Consider the following 17,241-nt stretch of genomic DNA (forward strand, 5'->3'; position numbering starts at 1 on the left):
TGATTATCAATAATATGTGACATCCAACTGTGTTAGAAATATTTGCGAACATTCTTCACCTGCTTGTATTTTCCCTGCTGTGTCACAGATTAAACACTGTGGTAGGCAGTCTCCTTAAAGATGAGAAGCCTAAAATAGTCTTGCCCTAGTAGCCAAATATCCTACTGTTGCAGACTAGGAATAGCTGAAAGATAAAAGGTTGTAGCTGTTGACCTGGGGTTTCTGTGTATGTCTGTGTGTGGTACAGAGCAAGTTGATTGCATGCACAAACCTGTTCAAAATAGAGCACACAAGAGTGGCTGCTTGTAACAGATGAGAAAACATACTGGGAATCATCTGGAACTCATTGCCATAAGGGTTGGGCTATGTCCTGTGCGGGGCACTTGTTCAGATAGCAGGATTTAGTACCTGCTAATAACAGTGCAAAGCGTCCTCTGAAGGCACAACCACTGCCAGTGCACTGTGGTAACTGTGCCTCAGATAAGTGATCCTGATGGATTTTCTAAACTACCTTGTTTCCACATTGTTAGCTGAATAAGAATCGTACTAATGTTGTTTATGTACTAAAGTGTTAATGGATTTTACTTCCAGATACTCTTCATTTTTCTTTAGACGCAAGGAGATTTTTGTCATCCAGTAAGTTTTTGTATTTTTGAAGCGACATGGTGTGTTTTCCATTCTATTCTCTTCACCTGTGTGTTATCATACTGTATTGAATGATATAATTAATCAAAATGAAATGTCAGTCTTTGCAGATATTCTAATAACAAACAATAGTATTCTTCATTGTGAAATTGGCTGTATTTTTAGTCCCTAATGTTGAGTTAGGGGGGTTCCACAACTATTTTGAAATAAATCAGGGTAATTTTTAAATGGAAATCATAAAACATTGTGGCAATATAACCCTGATATATGAAACAAAGGTAGTGTAAATATAAGAAACTTGCTGTTTCTTTCTTTTGGAAGTTAGGATATGTATACTTCAGAGAAATTACTTTTTTTCCTCAACTGTCTTTTGTACTCACACTGCAGCTGTTTCATACTATGCCCCTACAATCTCAGCAACATATCCATGCATCAAATCCTTTGTTGGTTTGCAAATACCATTCTGCCGCTTTTCTGTCTAAATTTTGTGTATTTTTAATTTTTACAGTCTCAAATGCTAAACAGTAATTGAAAACCATGATATTTCATACTTATGTACACTTCATTATATGATTTATGCACAGCAAGACCTTTACTGAGCAATGCTTCAGCAGTTTTAGTTACATCACCCTTATTGTAATGAGTCAGTCTCACATTTTGGTTTGCAATTTTTTCATGTTCTTTCATCTGTCTTTTTCTCTTCCCTCCTTCCAACTGGCCTTCAATGGCCAAAAGCAAAGACTTTCTACTTCTGTTGCTGTAAGGTACAGGACTCAGCTGTTAAAATTTTGGATTATTATTTTTCAAACTGTAGTGGCACTAAAGCTACAGCAGGCTCCTTGCCCAGGTCCTTTGTTGAATATTATGACAAACTGTTGAAGTGCAGGCACTAACTGAGAGCTCCTCAGGACAGGATTCATGACATCTTTTCATCTGGAAGATAGAAAATATCCCAAGGTACTCTCCTAGATAACATACATATAGTAATGAGGGGCAGGATATCCTTTATCTATTAAAATTTTTTTTAGTTTATTTTGGCTTTTTTTGTTTTTTTTTTTAAGCCTCAAAGAATCTTTCACTATGTGTAATAATCTGTTCTGGTAAAGTCAGTGGCCAAAAGGAACATTTTAGGTGTCTTTAGTGCTGTCTTTAATTTAGTTAATCTTTCCTGGTAATGATGGGTTCTATCAGGGAGTTGGCAGAAACGTGGCAGAATGTCCCAAGGCAGCTTACTGCAAAACCTAATGACTAAAATATTTTCATTTCCTCTTTTTAGACTTCCACAGTTGCACCATGAAAGAACTTTTGTACCTGTTACCACTGGGGAGCAGCTATGCTGAACTCAATCACAGTTCCAGTTCTTGTGTTGACCCTGTCATTCTCATGATTTGTGGTTAAAGCAGTGACATGTTAGCATGTTTAATTCTAGTATTTAATGTTGATGACTCCAGTCATCAACATTAAATTTCCCATGCATTTGGAATGGGCATCACTACATCTGCCCAGAGTACCCTGGCCACATTTAGGCAGCTGTCTCAGCTGTGTTTGCAATGCTTGCTGTGTCTCAATTTGTGGCTTTTGCAAGTGTATGAGGAGGGCAGAGATGGACAGATCCCTTTAACCAGACTGGCATGTTTGTATTTTTTCGGATAGTGGTAAATCGACTGAAATCTGGTCCAGCTTCCTACCCTGAAAGGGCAATGGGGAGTTTGTGTGAAAATCCTGGCTGAAAACAGAACAATACAGGGCTATTCCCTCTTCCACTGAATAGGAATCATCCTATTCAGTGCTCATTTCAAGGGGGTAATTTGGAAAACAGGGGGTTTTGTCACTACTCTGACATGATATTATTTAGCTGCTATAAATCAATAAAGGCACGCGCAGCTGACAGTTCATCCACAGAATCAAAATGCTCTAGCCTGCTCCATGAGATCCTTCTTGCCTGTCTCTCATCCATTGTCTCTTCAGACATTCTCTCATACTTAGTGGAACATGGCTTATGATCTTGGCTCATATTCTCAGAAAATTTTTGCAGCTGGTATCTCATGAGGAAAACCAATATATTAGAAAAAATTTTCTGTTCTATATGAGTATGATGAGAAATACTTTTCATAATTTTAGATCAAAAACTCAATAGCTTGAAGCTCAGCCAGTGTTCAGTATAGGTTAATCAAAACATATTTTACACATTTTTACCTTTTTTAATATGAAATATTTTGCACTACAAAAGTCAGTTTGAGTAGGAAAAGAGAAATTTCAAAGTGCCAAGCATTCCATTTGGACAACTTTGAAACTTTTTTGTGGGTAACTTTTTTTTGGGCTAGGAAATTAAAGAAATTTAAAGAATAAATCCCAGTTCCAGTAGTAGTCTTTTAACATAATTAAAAATTGTAAAAACATTATTGACAAACTTCAGTGGCCAAAATTACTAATACTAGCTAGTACATACACACTCACTCTCAACAAGTCTTTGTTAAGCATTTGATCAATTGGATGTAGCTTCAGAGGGCATTCAGGGAGTTAAGTCCTACTGGATTTAGTGGAAAATGAGATGTTCTTTATGAATCCAAAATGTTAATTTTGAATGTTTGGGACATACATTGCATTCCATGATGGTGGAGATGGGGTGAGACAGTAAAAAACAACCTTGTTCAGAACATATATAGCCCATCAATCAGAACTGGATTAAACACTGTTTCATTAAGCACACTCAATATACATATACTGGATGCTCTCATTACTTGCCTTATTTACAACAGGTGCACAGGGTTTACCAAGTCACTCTTCAAAGCAGACACTAGTCTTCTGTGAATAAATTCTGTCCCTAAATTTTCAGTGTGCACCAGGTTTGGTGAGATACAGCTCTTCCCTGTTTCAGGTGCTTACCTGGGAGACAACCTCTCTGGCACCCTAATTTTGCAGTGGTTTCCACAGTAAGGATAAAGCCATTTAGATGCCTGGGTTTTTTTAAATCTTACCTTCAGAAGTTGAACCTTGTGGTTGATCATTTGAGGCTTTTTTTTCACTCTATGTGAAACAGCTTGTAAAGAAATTGGGTTCAGAAAAAAATATTTCTGTATTGCAGCCAATGTAGGCCCTGCAAATATCAGAATGATTATGGAAAAGTATTATATAAATGATTGTCTGATCTTATCTGTCCTATATACATTTAGTAGGTGTCTATATTTGAGGTAACAATTTTGCAGACACATTTCTGTACACCAGCCTGATACTTTGTGTAGACAGACCTGTCTTCCTTTGAGTAGGGGTAGGCGTGGCTTCTGCCTTGCCTTTTTCTTCGAGTTTCCCTTTAGTAATCAGCTAACAAAGATAGGCTTCCTGAAGTTTGTGTTCCAGGAGAACAAGGTTTATAAATCTTTGTGTCCTGGTACAATGGAAGAAGTGACCATGTGTTCTCTTTCCTTAGGCCTTTAATATGTAGGAAGGGTTAAGCTTAATATTGCTCTCAATTAACTTGTTAAAAATTAGTTCCTCTGTTGGTCCTAGGAAGTGAGAGTGGTGCTTATGAGTTAAGCCTTTTGCCTACATAGTAATTTCTGTAGTTTTCTGGTTGGATGAAGTTTTAATTCCCTGTAGATTTCAGATGATTGACCCAGAGAGAAAGCTGAGTCTGTGTGACAATATGTCTTCAGTTATCACTGCCAAAACAAATAAATGGCTTCTTTCTAGCTCTATCACAAGTAATCTGAGTTGGATTCAGATTTTTGATAGTCTTCAAAAAACTCCACACATGAAACAATACACTGTTTTAAAAGAAAATCAGATTTAAGGCTATATAGCATTTTTTATCTTAGAGAATGTTTTTCTTTCCTCATTTCAAAGCCAGACAAGTGGGAATCTGAAATGGTCCAGCTGAAATAGGGAAATTTTCAACTCCATGGCTCGATTCTAAGTTGTGTTCATCAACATGTAGTGATATTTATATTTCTAAGTTTTACACAAAACACTGGGAAATGTGGAGGACCGTATTACAGATAAATGAGTATTTGTTCATGGACAAAACACTGTAAGATTATTACTATGTATTCCAATTCAAGAGATGTAGAAAAAGTGCTATTTTTTTAAGCCTAAGGATGCTGAAACTGAGAATTGCTGAAAGTCTTTACTGAGAACACAAAAATTCATCCCTTCTGAAAATCCTTACACAACAAAGCCAACATCTTTGCCACAGTTAGACAAGTTAGACATTATCTTTCCTTTAAGCACTTTAATCATTTTATTTTCTGAGCTACCAAGCCACTGCTATGTGCACTTGCTACTAACAGAAATCTGACAGTTCAGTAGTTCTAAAAATCACTTAAATTCCTACAGCTAGGTTAAAGTGTCAACCCTTAGATGCCTTGCTTTAAAAAACTTATACGATTGGATCCATGTACCTTCAGCACTGAAACACTAAATGGCCTACCTGGATTGCTTATGTACAGCACAGAAGTAATTTTTATTCCCTAATGACCCAACTCCATTTTATTACTGCAAATTATGTGCAGTAAGCCCCTCATTGGTAAAAATTTGAGAGTATTTGGAAAATTACTAGACTGTCAACTGGGACATGATTTTTTTCTGTTGTTCTATGGTGAAGATAGGAGAATTCAAAAAAATAAGAAGTGTAACTTCCCTTCAGTCTACTTATAATCTTTACCAGAAAAAAAGCCTGGAAAAAGTTTATGTCCTAGTCAAAGACAAATATATATTTGTGTGCAGTACTTTGGTATAGCTATTAAAAACCCTTTGTTTGTTAGGAAACTTTAGTTCTATCATGTTGCCAGTATTACTAGAAGGCAGCTTCATGTGCCACAGAACACAAACTTATGTGATACAATAAGCACAAGCTACCTGTCTAAACATTCTGAATAAATAGAGTGGCATGCTTTCTTATCTTATTGTCCTCTTTTCCACTCTGAAGCTGTCCTTCAGCTGTCCTTAGTAAGCACCTTTATTTCTGTGAATACATGTAACTCCAGTGAGACTGATCCAGTGAGGCTTTCATAGCTAGTTTCCTTTGTTTTAGGATAACTGTTCTAAAAAGGTATGTACCACAAAGGCATCCTTAGTAGCTTTGAAATTAACTTCTCTGATGCTCAATAATAAGTTATTCAACAATTGTATTCATCTCATTTTATCTCAGTTAAGATTTTAATAATTAAGAACAATTTCATAAACCAACTATTTTTAAAACAATTTTTTTCTTTTATACAAAAATTATGACAGCAATACAGTAGAAATTTGTATTATAGAATACTTTTCATAATATTTTCTGTAAGAATATATATTTGGAGGAACAGACACATAAAAGGGGTACTTAGAGTTTTTTGAAGGAATGGTTTATCTTTTAAACTGAATTACTACAAACTTTTTAACTTGGTCCTTTAGACAAGCTTTCTGAGTCTGAGTGCTTGAAATTTGGTTTCTAAGTCCATTTAGAGGCAATTGTGACCAAGTTTCAAGGCCATCTGAAAGTCCTCTGAGAATAGATGCTCCTGTACCACCTTCATGAAACCTGCTGTGAGACATCTAATATGTATCACAGTTTTTAAAATTGACATATACAGAAATAGCTGTGAACATGTGAAAAATGAAGATAAAAACAGGACACTAATTTTTAAAATCTTTAGAAAAACAACCACAGCTGTGGTTTCTGTAGAGGCATACCAGCATCATGATTCATCTGTGACTCATTTTAGATACCTGCTTCAAATGAGGTGAAATTACAGCTATTTTTCTTTATTGATTGTAAAGGAAATCTAGAGTAGCTAAGAAATAGGTGTCTGTGTTTAGTCAGGTTGATCCTACCCTGATGCTCTGAAATGGCACTTAGAAGAATGATATTGGGTAAAGAATGCAAAATGAAGCCTGTCAATGTGTATGTAGTGGTGTGCAGCAAGCATGGGTTTCCCAGGGCCATATGAGCCCAGAGCACTGTAAAGTGATCTAAAGAAAATGATAGAAACTATAACTATGTTACACATATCTGCTGATACCTGAGATAAAAGCTTATAAAGACAATCACCCAAGGTATCTGAGTTTGAATCCATAAGGGAACCCAATCTCTAAGTACATGGTATTCAATCTAGAACCTATTAAATTGCACAATATTGGTTAACTCTCAGCTTGCTACATTTAACAAAAAATCTCTGTTTCAGGTTACTTAGTTATAGAAAATCCATCAAGTAAGTTTACTAAAGATTTTTATGTTGTGTTCATCGGTGAGTCTCAATGTGTGGTTCCCTCCTCTATGTTTATTAGGAAAAAAAACCTCCAAGCTGCGTATAAATCATAAAAGCATGACTAATTGCATGGTAACTGGAGAAATGCTTTCTCTCTCTCTGGGGTGAAGCCTGCATGTCTGTGTTTTAGCTTGGGAAGTAATACAGGGTTATTTAAACTCCTCAGGATTTAAAAACCATGTCATTATGAGAATGAGGTCACTGCAATATTTTATACGTCTAAAACCTTGCAATGTGTAAAATGTTTTCTGTCTGACGAAGAAATATAATGTACCTTAGAATGCGATAATAAGTTTACAAATTTACTTTAATGTCAAAACCTTGCCTTGAAATGCTGCTACCTATAAAAACAATCATAGGTTTAGTACTATTAGCATTAGCAACATTAAACATTTTGTGAGGAGGAACAACAAGGGGGTGAAATGTTTCTCTTTTAAGTGATTAAAGAGAAATCAAATAAGCATGCTGTAAGCAATTCATAATTTTCTACCTTTAAGCGTCAATTTCCATTGAAGTGGAAAATATTGTTCATTAATAAACTACAGTTAAATAACAAGAATGACAAAGATATTCCCTATGGGTTTCTAATTCTTCTGTCTTTGCTTTCAGGCCAATAAGCAAGAAATCCTTTCTACAACATGTTGAAGAGCTTTGCACAAACAACAACCTAAAGTTTCAGGAAGAATTTTCGGTATGTTGCTAGCAGTTGTCACAACATCGCAAGACCTTCAGTCGTTTCATGTGTCACATTTCATGTCCATTTTAAGCAGACAAGGCCATGAAGGACTCTGGCCTTGATAATCAATACCCAATTACCAGGTTGATTGTTTAGAAAGTAACAGTACACTGATTTGGATTCTGCAGCCTATACTACAACCTGGTCAGAATTATTCACCTTAGTGTCAGCCAAAGATGATCTTCTTTATTCTCCAGCATTTCAAGACCACCATATTTATGCTTTTACATATGTATTGCTGCATATGTAGATTACCTAGGAACAAGTTATTTACAGTTTTCTAAAATATATGCATATATTTAACTGCTATAAATGTGCTTGTTTTCCTGAGTGATGATAACTCCAAAAGCAGAGTTAATGTCCATTCTGAACAATTTTCAGGCCCCAGTCATACTGCCATGAAATTCAGAAATGTTTTTCTCTCATAGAGTTTGGTGCAGAAAGTCAAAGGTTTGCACGTGGTACTTTGGTTTTTGTTCCTCTGCAAGTTATATGTCATATTTCTTATGCTCTTGAGAATAGCTTCCATGTGAGCAGCCTCCATTTCCTTACATAAGTAGATGAACACAACAAGCCTGTCTTTCTGAAAAGAGCCTAATTCTCAAAATATACATTACAGATAATATAATTCATCTATAGTTTCAAATTTAAATCTGAAAGTTTTCACTGTTTTAATTAAGTAATATTTTATGGCTATCATATTTTTTCCTCAACAATAACTTCTTGTTATTTCAGAATCTTTATCATCATTATCTTAACACATACAGTCATTTGCCCAAAAATAATTTGTCAGTGTCCACTAACTTTATTATTTTGGATTTATAAATTTACCATGAATAATTTACAGTTGGATTAACAAAAATGAAGACTTAACAACTGGCTTTTCTTCTGCTAGATTATAGTATTTCAGTTTCCAAGGGAACACTAACAAAAGTGTATAAAGATTAATGGTATTTCCTACAGGTTTTATTGTTATGCTCATTAGGTAAAATTGGTCTGGATTTAATAATAAAAAGCACCATAAAATTCTCAGAGCAATAAAGTAAGAATATTTTTTTCCTAAAACCAGAAGGTTTATTTCACTTGAGCAAGAATGATTATAGTTAGACTATACATGACTGAACAGATGAAAAGTTTTACTATCAATAACACTTTCACATATTAACATTCATTACTAGAAAGTCTCTAGTATTACTTTCTTTAGGCGTGCCCCACATTGGCTAAGCCTTACAGCATTGTAATGTCTTAAATCTTAAACAATAGTGTTTCATCAAACCAAAATCTTTGCAATCTGCTTAAAATTTAGAGAAATACAAGAAGCCAAGGTCTCCTTAAAACCATTTATATACTCAACCTATAATAGACAGTTTTATGTCATTTAGGTTTTCAGTTTTTTTCTCTCTGGGGTTCAACTTCCATGTTTCAGAATGTAGTGATATCTTCCCAGATGTCTTGTCCAAGGGCAGGCAGAATTTCAAGGTAGGTTCAGTCCCCCAGTCTGAGTGTATCTATATTATTTGCAGCACATGTCTTAACAGATAAATAGGATTGACAACATATTTGAAATTACATAGGTAATGGCAATTCTCAGGAACAGGCAATACACCCAATAAGCAAGCAGATGATCTGCACTGATTTTATCAACATGCGTAATTCTACTTTTACAGAAATGACTTGAGGGTCCTTCAGTGTGTGTAGGAAAGATCAGCTCAAGGCATAAACCCTTGAACATGATGCAAACCTGAATCTGAATCACATAACTAAGTGGTGAAACAATGGAATGGGCTGCCACAGAAGCTGTGAATGCCCTGTTCCTAGAAGTGTCCAAAGCTAGGCTGGATGGGGCTTTGAGCTGTCATGTATAGTGGAAGGTGTCCCAGCCCATGGCAGCATGGGGTTAAACTAAATCATGTTATTGTGCCTTCCAACTCAAACTGTTCTATGGTTCTATGAAAAGCATAGTGCTGAGCTTGCTTGGGCTCTCTCAGTCTGTCTCTGGATGAGTAAATTCAAGTTTACCAGGAACAGAATATGAGAATATGATAATTTACACAAATAAACTGCTAGTATATTCCCTGTGTTGTATTTGAACTCTTTTGCCTAGCAGTCTTCCTGGACAATTCCAAGATATGCTTTGGTAGGTAAAGTAATCTAGGGATAATTTACAATAATAATTTATATTTAAATATATTATTATTATATTATAAATATAATTTATAATAATAGGCAGCTCGTGCACAACAAATATGGTTTGGAGTTTTCCAGCATAAATGTGAGTGAGTCTTCCCTTACTCTTGTAATTTCACTTACTCTTGTAATCCATGGACATTCCCAGTTTCACCTAATTTTCTTGACTGACCAAACTGCAGTGCCAGGACATCTTCAGGGGTCAATCTCGGTTCACATGTGAACATGGCTTGTGGGTAAATGTGATGAGAAGGGAATCGGGACCTCAGAACACACCTGGATCCATTTCTTGTCAGAAAAGATAAGTTTAAAGAAGCCACAGGGACCCAAAGTAACTGATGATGGGTGTCACCTCACTGCTATTCAAACTTCCAGCCTTTCATCTGATTCCTGCATCTCTCAATATATTTGGGAACTTTTGATTTCTAGTAACTGGCAAATTACTAAAACAGAAATGCTTGTATAATACTTGTTTTATTATAAGTTGTGCTCATGAATAATAAAAAAAAATCCTTCAGAGTGTCACCAGTGTCACAGAAGTACTACGGTAAACAAAATGCAAATTGTTTATTTCAAAGTTTTATGAGTTTGCAAAGAAATATGATTTCTGTGACAAGTCTGGGAACCCAAATTGTCTTTCCCCAAATCTAAAAATAATACAGAAATCCCTACTAATGCAGAGAATTGGTATGAGGCTTTTTAGCATTGTTCAGTTATGGAAGTCTCATTATGAAAATAACAAGATTGTCTATTTCCTCTCTACTATAAAGTGCTGTATAATGCTGCTACTTCTACAGTAGTTAACTGGCAAGTTAAAACTCGGAGGAGTGAGGCAAATGAGACAAGTTAAATTTCACATGATACGGGATTCCATGGCCCAAAACACTTGCAAAATTCAAAATAGGCATTTTGTGTGTGTCCTTCCTTCATATAAATATTTAATGACAGAAAATTTGCAGGAGAGTTTCAGCTTTCTGAATGGGAGGAATTTTAACGTCTCCAGCTTTAACTGTGTTTTACACACCAGGCTGACAAAATATTTGAATTAACAATGAAAGAAAAGCACTGTGGTAAAACAGTCCTGGTTTTCCATTTTTCATTACCCCTCTCATTTACTTATTTATTTATTTGCTAGGAGATTCCCACTAAACTTTATTCATAAAAGACAGACTGTCTCAAATACCTGGACAAAAGGACATAATACTGAGCCTGATGCTAAGGCTGTCTGGCCAACTTTTGGAAGTAGCCTATGCAGACAGTAACTGCTAATATTAAAAGACAAATATGAAGGGATTACTCTGCACAAGCAGCAAAATTTTGCATTATGCTCATTCAAAGCAATAAGTAGACCTCTTAATTTATAGCTTAGATAGATGGATATAAAAAACAGACTTGTGTGTAACATTTGTCAAACAAAACAAAATTCTATTGAAGTTAACAATGTATTTAGAATTCTGGATTTTTGCATCTTCTATTTTCTTAAGACCAAGATCACTTTAACACATTTTCCCCATTAACAAGTTCTGAAGTTGTCTCCACTCTTTTAATCAACTTTGTAAATTATATCTGTTTATGCACACAAAGATCCCCATCAAATAATTTCCTCAGCATGAATGATTTATCCATCTCTGTCCTCCATTACTAGAACCAATGGCCAGTTATGAAACTGCAGTACAACCCAAAATATCTCTTCCCACCCCTCTCACAAACAGTCCTATGAACAATAACTAATTGCCAGTTGTCTTAATTAAATTCTCATCAATTCTCATGCTGTACTACAAACTCTCCCAAGCTACAGGAGTCAGGAAAAGGCATTATTCAAGACTAAGTCCGAGTCAGTAGGGCATGGTAACCAAGCATGTGACTTAATGAAAAAAACCAGAAAACTGAAAAAGGTGATAGGCTGACTTTATCCAGGCTTTTAAAGGTGAAAGTTCATGTAAGCTTAATTGTTCAAGTTGACAGCATTGTCTGCAGTGCTGCATCACATCGCTGGTGTAACTGGGGTTGACAGTAAGGTGGGAAACTTTAATTCTTCCAGCTGTTCTTAGAAATGCACTGTTGCAGAACTGTAGAGTCTTTCCTCTTACTGGATGATTGTGTCATATTTTAATTTCAAGTGGAAAACTTTTCCAACAATCATTTATTCCTCTACAGGAGCTTCCCAAGTTTCTCGAGGACCTTGCTTCAACAGATGCTGATCTGCCTTGGAACAGGTCTAAGAATCGTTTCCCAAACATAAAGCCATGTATGTGTGTTCACCGACCAACTCCTCCGTTTTGCTCTTTACTTTCAATAGTGTAACAGATATTTGGAATGCAAGTGGTTTTGTGTTTGATCTCTCTTTGAAATAGCAGTACAATCATGTCCACATTATGAAATAATTTTCTGTCAAGTAATCCGTCTTTACTTTGTGGGGGTTTTTTTTAAGACAGTTTTATTTGCAAGTAGCTTTCAACTTGCTCTCACAAGCTTTAATATGCAGGTGCAAGAAACTGTAGCCTCAATAGTTTCTTGGCTTTGTAATTCAAGCCATGTAGCAAACGCTTTAAAATTCTTCCTCATTGGTTTTTTTCCACCTTTAGTAAGAAGCAATTTTTTAAACATATAAAATCCACATGTTTGTGCATTCAGCTACCTCAGGAGTCTGGATATGCTTTCTTGTGGATATGAGTACATGTGCTACAAATGTTCCACAGAAGATCAGAGTGGCTGTATGATAACTTATAAGCCCAGGCTAGATATTATCACAGGAGACAGGAGTCTGTCTCTCTATACTCAACACTGCTTCATTTTTCAGTTAATAAGACAAGAAATGTCATTATTATTTTAGGCATTAGCTGTGATGTGAGTTGGAGTGCATGGCATTCCTGGGTTAATAATGCTACATTCTGTGCTATTAACTTTTCAGAGCAGCTGTTCCTGCAATCTACTGCCTTGTTCAAGACATATTCTAAGCTACAGTCACTAAAAATATATCTTTGTGGCAGATAATAAAACATGAACAGATATGTTTCATAAATATTTAACTTTGTATTCTAATGTTCTTTACTCAGTTGAGGACCAAACACCAAAATTCGGGTATTACACATGTTTCTTGGATTTTGTAATTTCTGCATATGTACTGTGGGACCAAGAAAGAAACCCTAACCTTTTCTTCTTTCTTTTTTTTTTTTCTTTTCTTTTTTTTAACGACTTAACCTTATGTAAAAAAAAAGCAAAGCTATGCAGAAATGCCAGAATATGGGTTAGTGACCTGGGCAGCAAGTATATAGCAAAAAGCTATCAGATCCCTGACCCTGCCCTCTGATTCACACAGAAGTTGTGTGTGCTAGAACAGCATGGTTTGAAGTACACAGGCTCCTTTAAGGTACAGAATCCTCCCACACATACATCAAATTGGAGGTTTTGGCTCATTCACCATTTAAATTAAGAAGTATTATATACAACATGTCTTGAGCATTGAAGAAAGACCATAAGGTAATGGAAAAAGGTTAAATTACCTTTGTAATTAGTGTTCTACTCTTTCAAATATTGTTACTGTTAATAACAGTATTTTTGATTTCTTAGCGCTCCAGGAACACTTTTTACATGTTTTGTGGTTTTTGAACCAATCTTTTAGTTAACTAGACTTTACTTCCATGATAGATAATAACAACAGAGTAAAGCTGATGCCTGATGCTGGTATTCCTGGATCTGACTACATTAATGCCAGCTATGTGTCTGTAAGTAGAAAGTCTCTCACATTTTTACTGTACTTGTTTTCTGGTACAAGAGTAAAAAGATAACTTGCAACAAAAAAAAGGATTCTAATTTTTCTTTCATTCACTACAACTCTTGTTGCCATGACATTGTTCAGTACTGTGTCAGTAAACATGACAAGCTGAAAATATATATATCCCATTTTCCTTCCTAAGCAATTATTTCCATAATAATCAGAACTGTCCAGAACATTTCTTTTTAGAAATTATCTCATACCATTATCATAAAAGGCAATAGTGGAACTCCCACTGAGGTCAGTCGTTTAGATAGGTGTTATTTGGTCTCTTGATTCAGGAGTTAAAGTTTTTGTATATGAATAGGACAATGCAAAGACAACTGAACTAAAAACTTTCATAGAAATGGCTAACAGTTTTGGCATTCCCCTTATTATTTTGTGCAAGTTATGATGGAGGAAAATGAAATTTGGCTTCTTGAAGAAGAAAGTAATGTTATTTTCTGTCCTCATCTTTCTTCACAGACCTTCCCTCTTTGTTATTGTGTGCTCAGTAAATTCTTCATATATATTTTAACCTCATTTTTGTCCCATTGAAGCTCAAAGTGTGAATTATGGTTATGCCTCTAATCTCTTCCAGCAGTGGCTGGTGACCGTACATGAGGTCAAGACTTGATTTACATTAAATACTTTTTAAACACATATCAAGACATGAAGAGTATAATCAGGACAACACAAAGGAAAATAGAAATAGTTATTTGCTGGTAACTAAGAGACATTACAGAGAATAAGCAGTAGAGCTGAGAGGATCTTCCTTTCTTATTAGAAAATGGTATTTATTCCCATCATGTCTTTGCTTTGAGAGTTAGCAGCCAGGAAGAACCATGCCACTTGATACTGGGACTATACACAGAATGACTGAGAAGGAAAGCAGAGGCATCTTGGAGCATGGTCTAGTCTTTCCTGTCACTGGCAAGCCAAGTCCTAGGCAGGGAACACTAACAGCAGCTTCCAAAAAGCTGCAGCAAAAGCCAGCTACAGAGTGTTCCCTGATAAGATTTTGCTTGTGTGCACATATGATGACCAGTCATCAGTGAATAGACACAGTGTTATGGCTTCTCAAGGCTAAAGTTTTGCCCTTTATATGCTCTCACTTTTCATGTTTGTAGATGTATGAATATATAAATGCATATAGCTGCAAACATGGAATATGTATGTGTATTTACATACCTAATTACCTAGGCTTATTTACAGATGTATGCTTGTTAAGAGAGGAAAATAGAAGTCTTGTACACATATTTTAACAAAAGGGAACTCTGCTGCTGCTTTGACTTTCATTGGTTAAACAAAGTCAGTAACTGAATTGTGAGCTTTGCATCCCTGAATTATAGTTTATCACCTCAGTCTTAAACTAAGGAGGATTAATGTAGTTTCCCACTGCCACCTGTTCTTTATATTATAGATGGAGTAAATAACAGGCAGCTGTGAATTATAGGGCTATAATTCCAACAAGAAGCTTTTCTGGTGCTGTAAACCACTGTGTCCCTTGTTTAGAGCAAAAAGCAGAAAATTGTGATATTATAAACTGCTAGTTCTACGGCATAAATTTATTACTATTATTGCTATTGTTGCTATTTTAGACTTTCTGTAGTATGTAATAGTTCCTGTAGGTGTATTTCTTTTCTATGAGGAACCAGATCCATGTGAAACCACTCACTCAGAGCATCTGTAGATTTTTTCAATAAACTTCTTCTTCCAAAGTTTTACACCAATTTATAAATTAACCAAAGAGCGGAAACCAACACTAAAATAAGTCAACACCTTCAGTAGGCTTCTTGAAGGCCTTTCATCAGAGATCATTTATTTCAGTAAGTTTCAGCCCCAAGTTACAGAAGATCCCAGACAATCACCAAAGAAAAAGGTCATTAGTGTGTGTATTACTTGCACTGGTTCTCAGACTGCTCCTTAATTGTTTCCCTGGCTCCACTGCTCCTTAGAACTAATTTAATTCTACTTTGTTGGCCACCTCTTGACCTAGTTCTTGGTAACTTCTGGCTGGATGTGCTTTAAGCATAATGTGAAGGCTTAGATTTTTTAAATGGGAATTGATGACCTGATGTCCCTGTAATAGCTCTGCTAAATGCATTTCTATTGCCATGGCACTTCCCATACTTTACTAAAGTATTGGCTCATAACTGGACTACACAAAAAAGACATTTCTTCCTTAGTTTTCTGAGGCAGCCTGCCATGCAGTGGCTATCCAGGCATATGCCAGTTCATTTAGTATGTCTGACAAGGTTTTAGCCTTAGGCATGGCAGATACAGGCACAGCTATGAGTCACATGCAAACCCTTTTGTTTCCTTGCCAGCCATTATGTATTAAATATTTTCTCTTTCTTAGGGCTATTTATGTCCAAACGAGTTTATTGCAACTCAGGGACCCTTACCAGGAACAGTGGGTGATTTCTGGAGAATGGTGTGGGAGACAAGAGCTAAAACGCTTGTGATGCTCACGCAATGTTTTGAAAAAGGACGTGTAAGTTACCAGTGAACCGATTAAAAGCCTCTGATGTAATTGGAAATTCTGTGTGCAGTTTCTGTCAAGATTATAACGTGATAATTGTTAATTAATTAGTAATCATCTCCCTGCAGATAAGATGTCATCAGTACTGGCCAGAAGATAATAAACCAGTGACTGTGTTTGGGGATATAGTGATTACTAAATTGATGGAAGATATTCAAATAGACTGGACCATCAGAGATCTAAAAATTGAAAGGGTAAGTCAGCACTGGAAGTTGATTGAACAAAATTCATCTAAATCCCCAAAGAACATCATACATGCTATATCCCACCCAACTGCTCCCTCAATATTCTTCTTTTAACCTTTTAGTGTATATGCATTGTACTGCCTGTTTGTCCTGCATTTTATTTTCATTCATGTTTTATTTCCTGAGAATTCCTGTCACAAAGAGCTCAGATATTTGTCCAATATACTGTGAAGGGCCTACTAAGGTTACTGAACTTCTGGTCTGGTGGGAGGTGAAATTTCTACTTGGACACCTTGGTGTCTGTTCTAGAAAGGAATAATCCTAACCATTCTGGGATCAGACAAATAAATCCCTTTGAATGTATCCCTCTCAGATTAAAGGGCAAGATTCTCTGGTGCAGCTGTTTTGCACTGTACCACCAGCCATTGGCCTCCACCCCCAGGAGATTCACCCAATATAAATAAGAATCATCAGTATTACTCCTACTCTTTGTGCTGGGAAGGAGGAGTAGGGCTTCAGCAGAGATCTCCACCTTTTTCATGACCCACTAGTTTCCACCCTTTGGAAAAAGCATAACCCAGCATTAAGTCAGAACAGCAGGTGTGCTTAAAAACCAGCCTGGGAATAAAGACCCAAAATTAAGTCAGCTTTCTTCTGCACTCCCAGCATTGATCTGTGTTGTAAGTAGTGCAGCCAGATCCTAGGACCTGAACTTGGCTGTCCTAATGCAGACAATACCATCCTGTGGCATGTGCATGTGACAAAGAGCACACAGCAGGTAGGGGCTGGTCTCTCCATGGGCATATGTTGTGCACACAGTACAGAGAAACTGAACATTAAAAATGATTGAGAGAAGATAAACCTTTATTTTCAGCTAAAAATAGAACACAGAGAAACAAGACTGGGAAAAGGACTATTTAGAATAAAAATGAATGCCAGTGAAA

The 17,241-nt window shown here is 36.1% G+C and overlaps 1 protein-coding gene across 3 annotated transcripts in view; it reads left to right on the forward strand.

The window, feature by feature from the left end:
* Positions 1–17,241, forward strand: part of PTPRQ (protein tyrosine phosphatase receptor type Q) — a 122,692-nt gene that overhangs the window by 96,819 nt on the left and 8,632 nt on the right. For 2 of the 3 annotated variants that reach the window (XM_015628111.2, XM_015628114.1), the window contains 6 exons: positions 592–636; positions 7,500–7,581; positions 11,971–12,061; positions 13,462–13,538; positions 15,930–16,064; positions 16,181–16,306. In XM_015628111.2, the coding sequence (XP_015483597.1) occupies positions 592–636; positions 7,500–7,581; positions 11,971–12,061; positions 13,462–13,538; positions 15,930–16,064; positions 16,181–16,306 (556 nt within the window). The remainder of the gene's footprint in view (positions 1–591; positions 637–7,499; positions 7,582–11,970; positions 12,062–13,461; positions 13,539–15,929; positions 16,065–16,180; positions 16,307–17,241) is intronic. The other variant, XM_015628112.2, reaches the window with a different exon arrangement.

Source organism: Parus major, chromosome 1A (assembly GCF_001522545.3).
Source record: "Parus major isolate Abel chromosome 1A, Parus_major1.1, whole genome shotgun sequence".
In the NCBI taxonomy this organism is placed as follows: Eukaryota; Metazoa; Chordata; class Aves; order Passeriformes; family Paridae; genus Parus; species Parus major.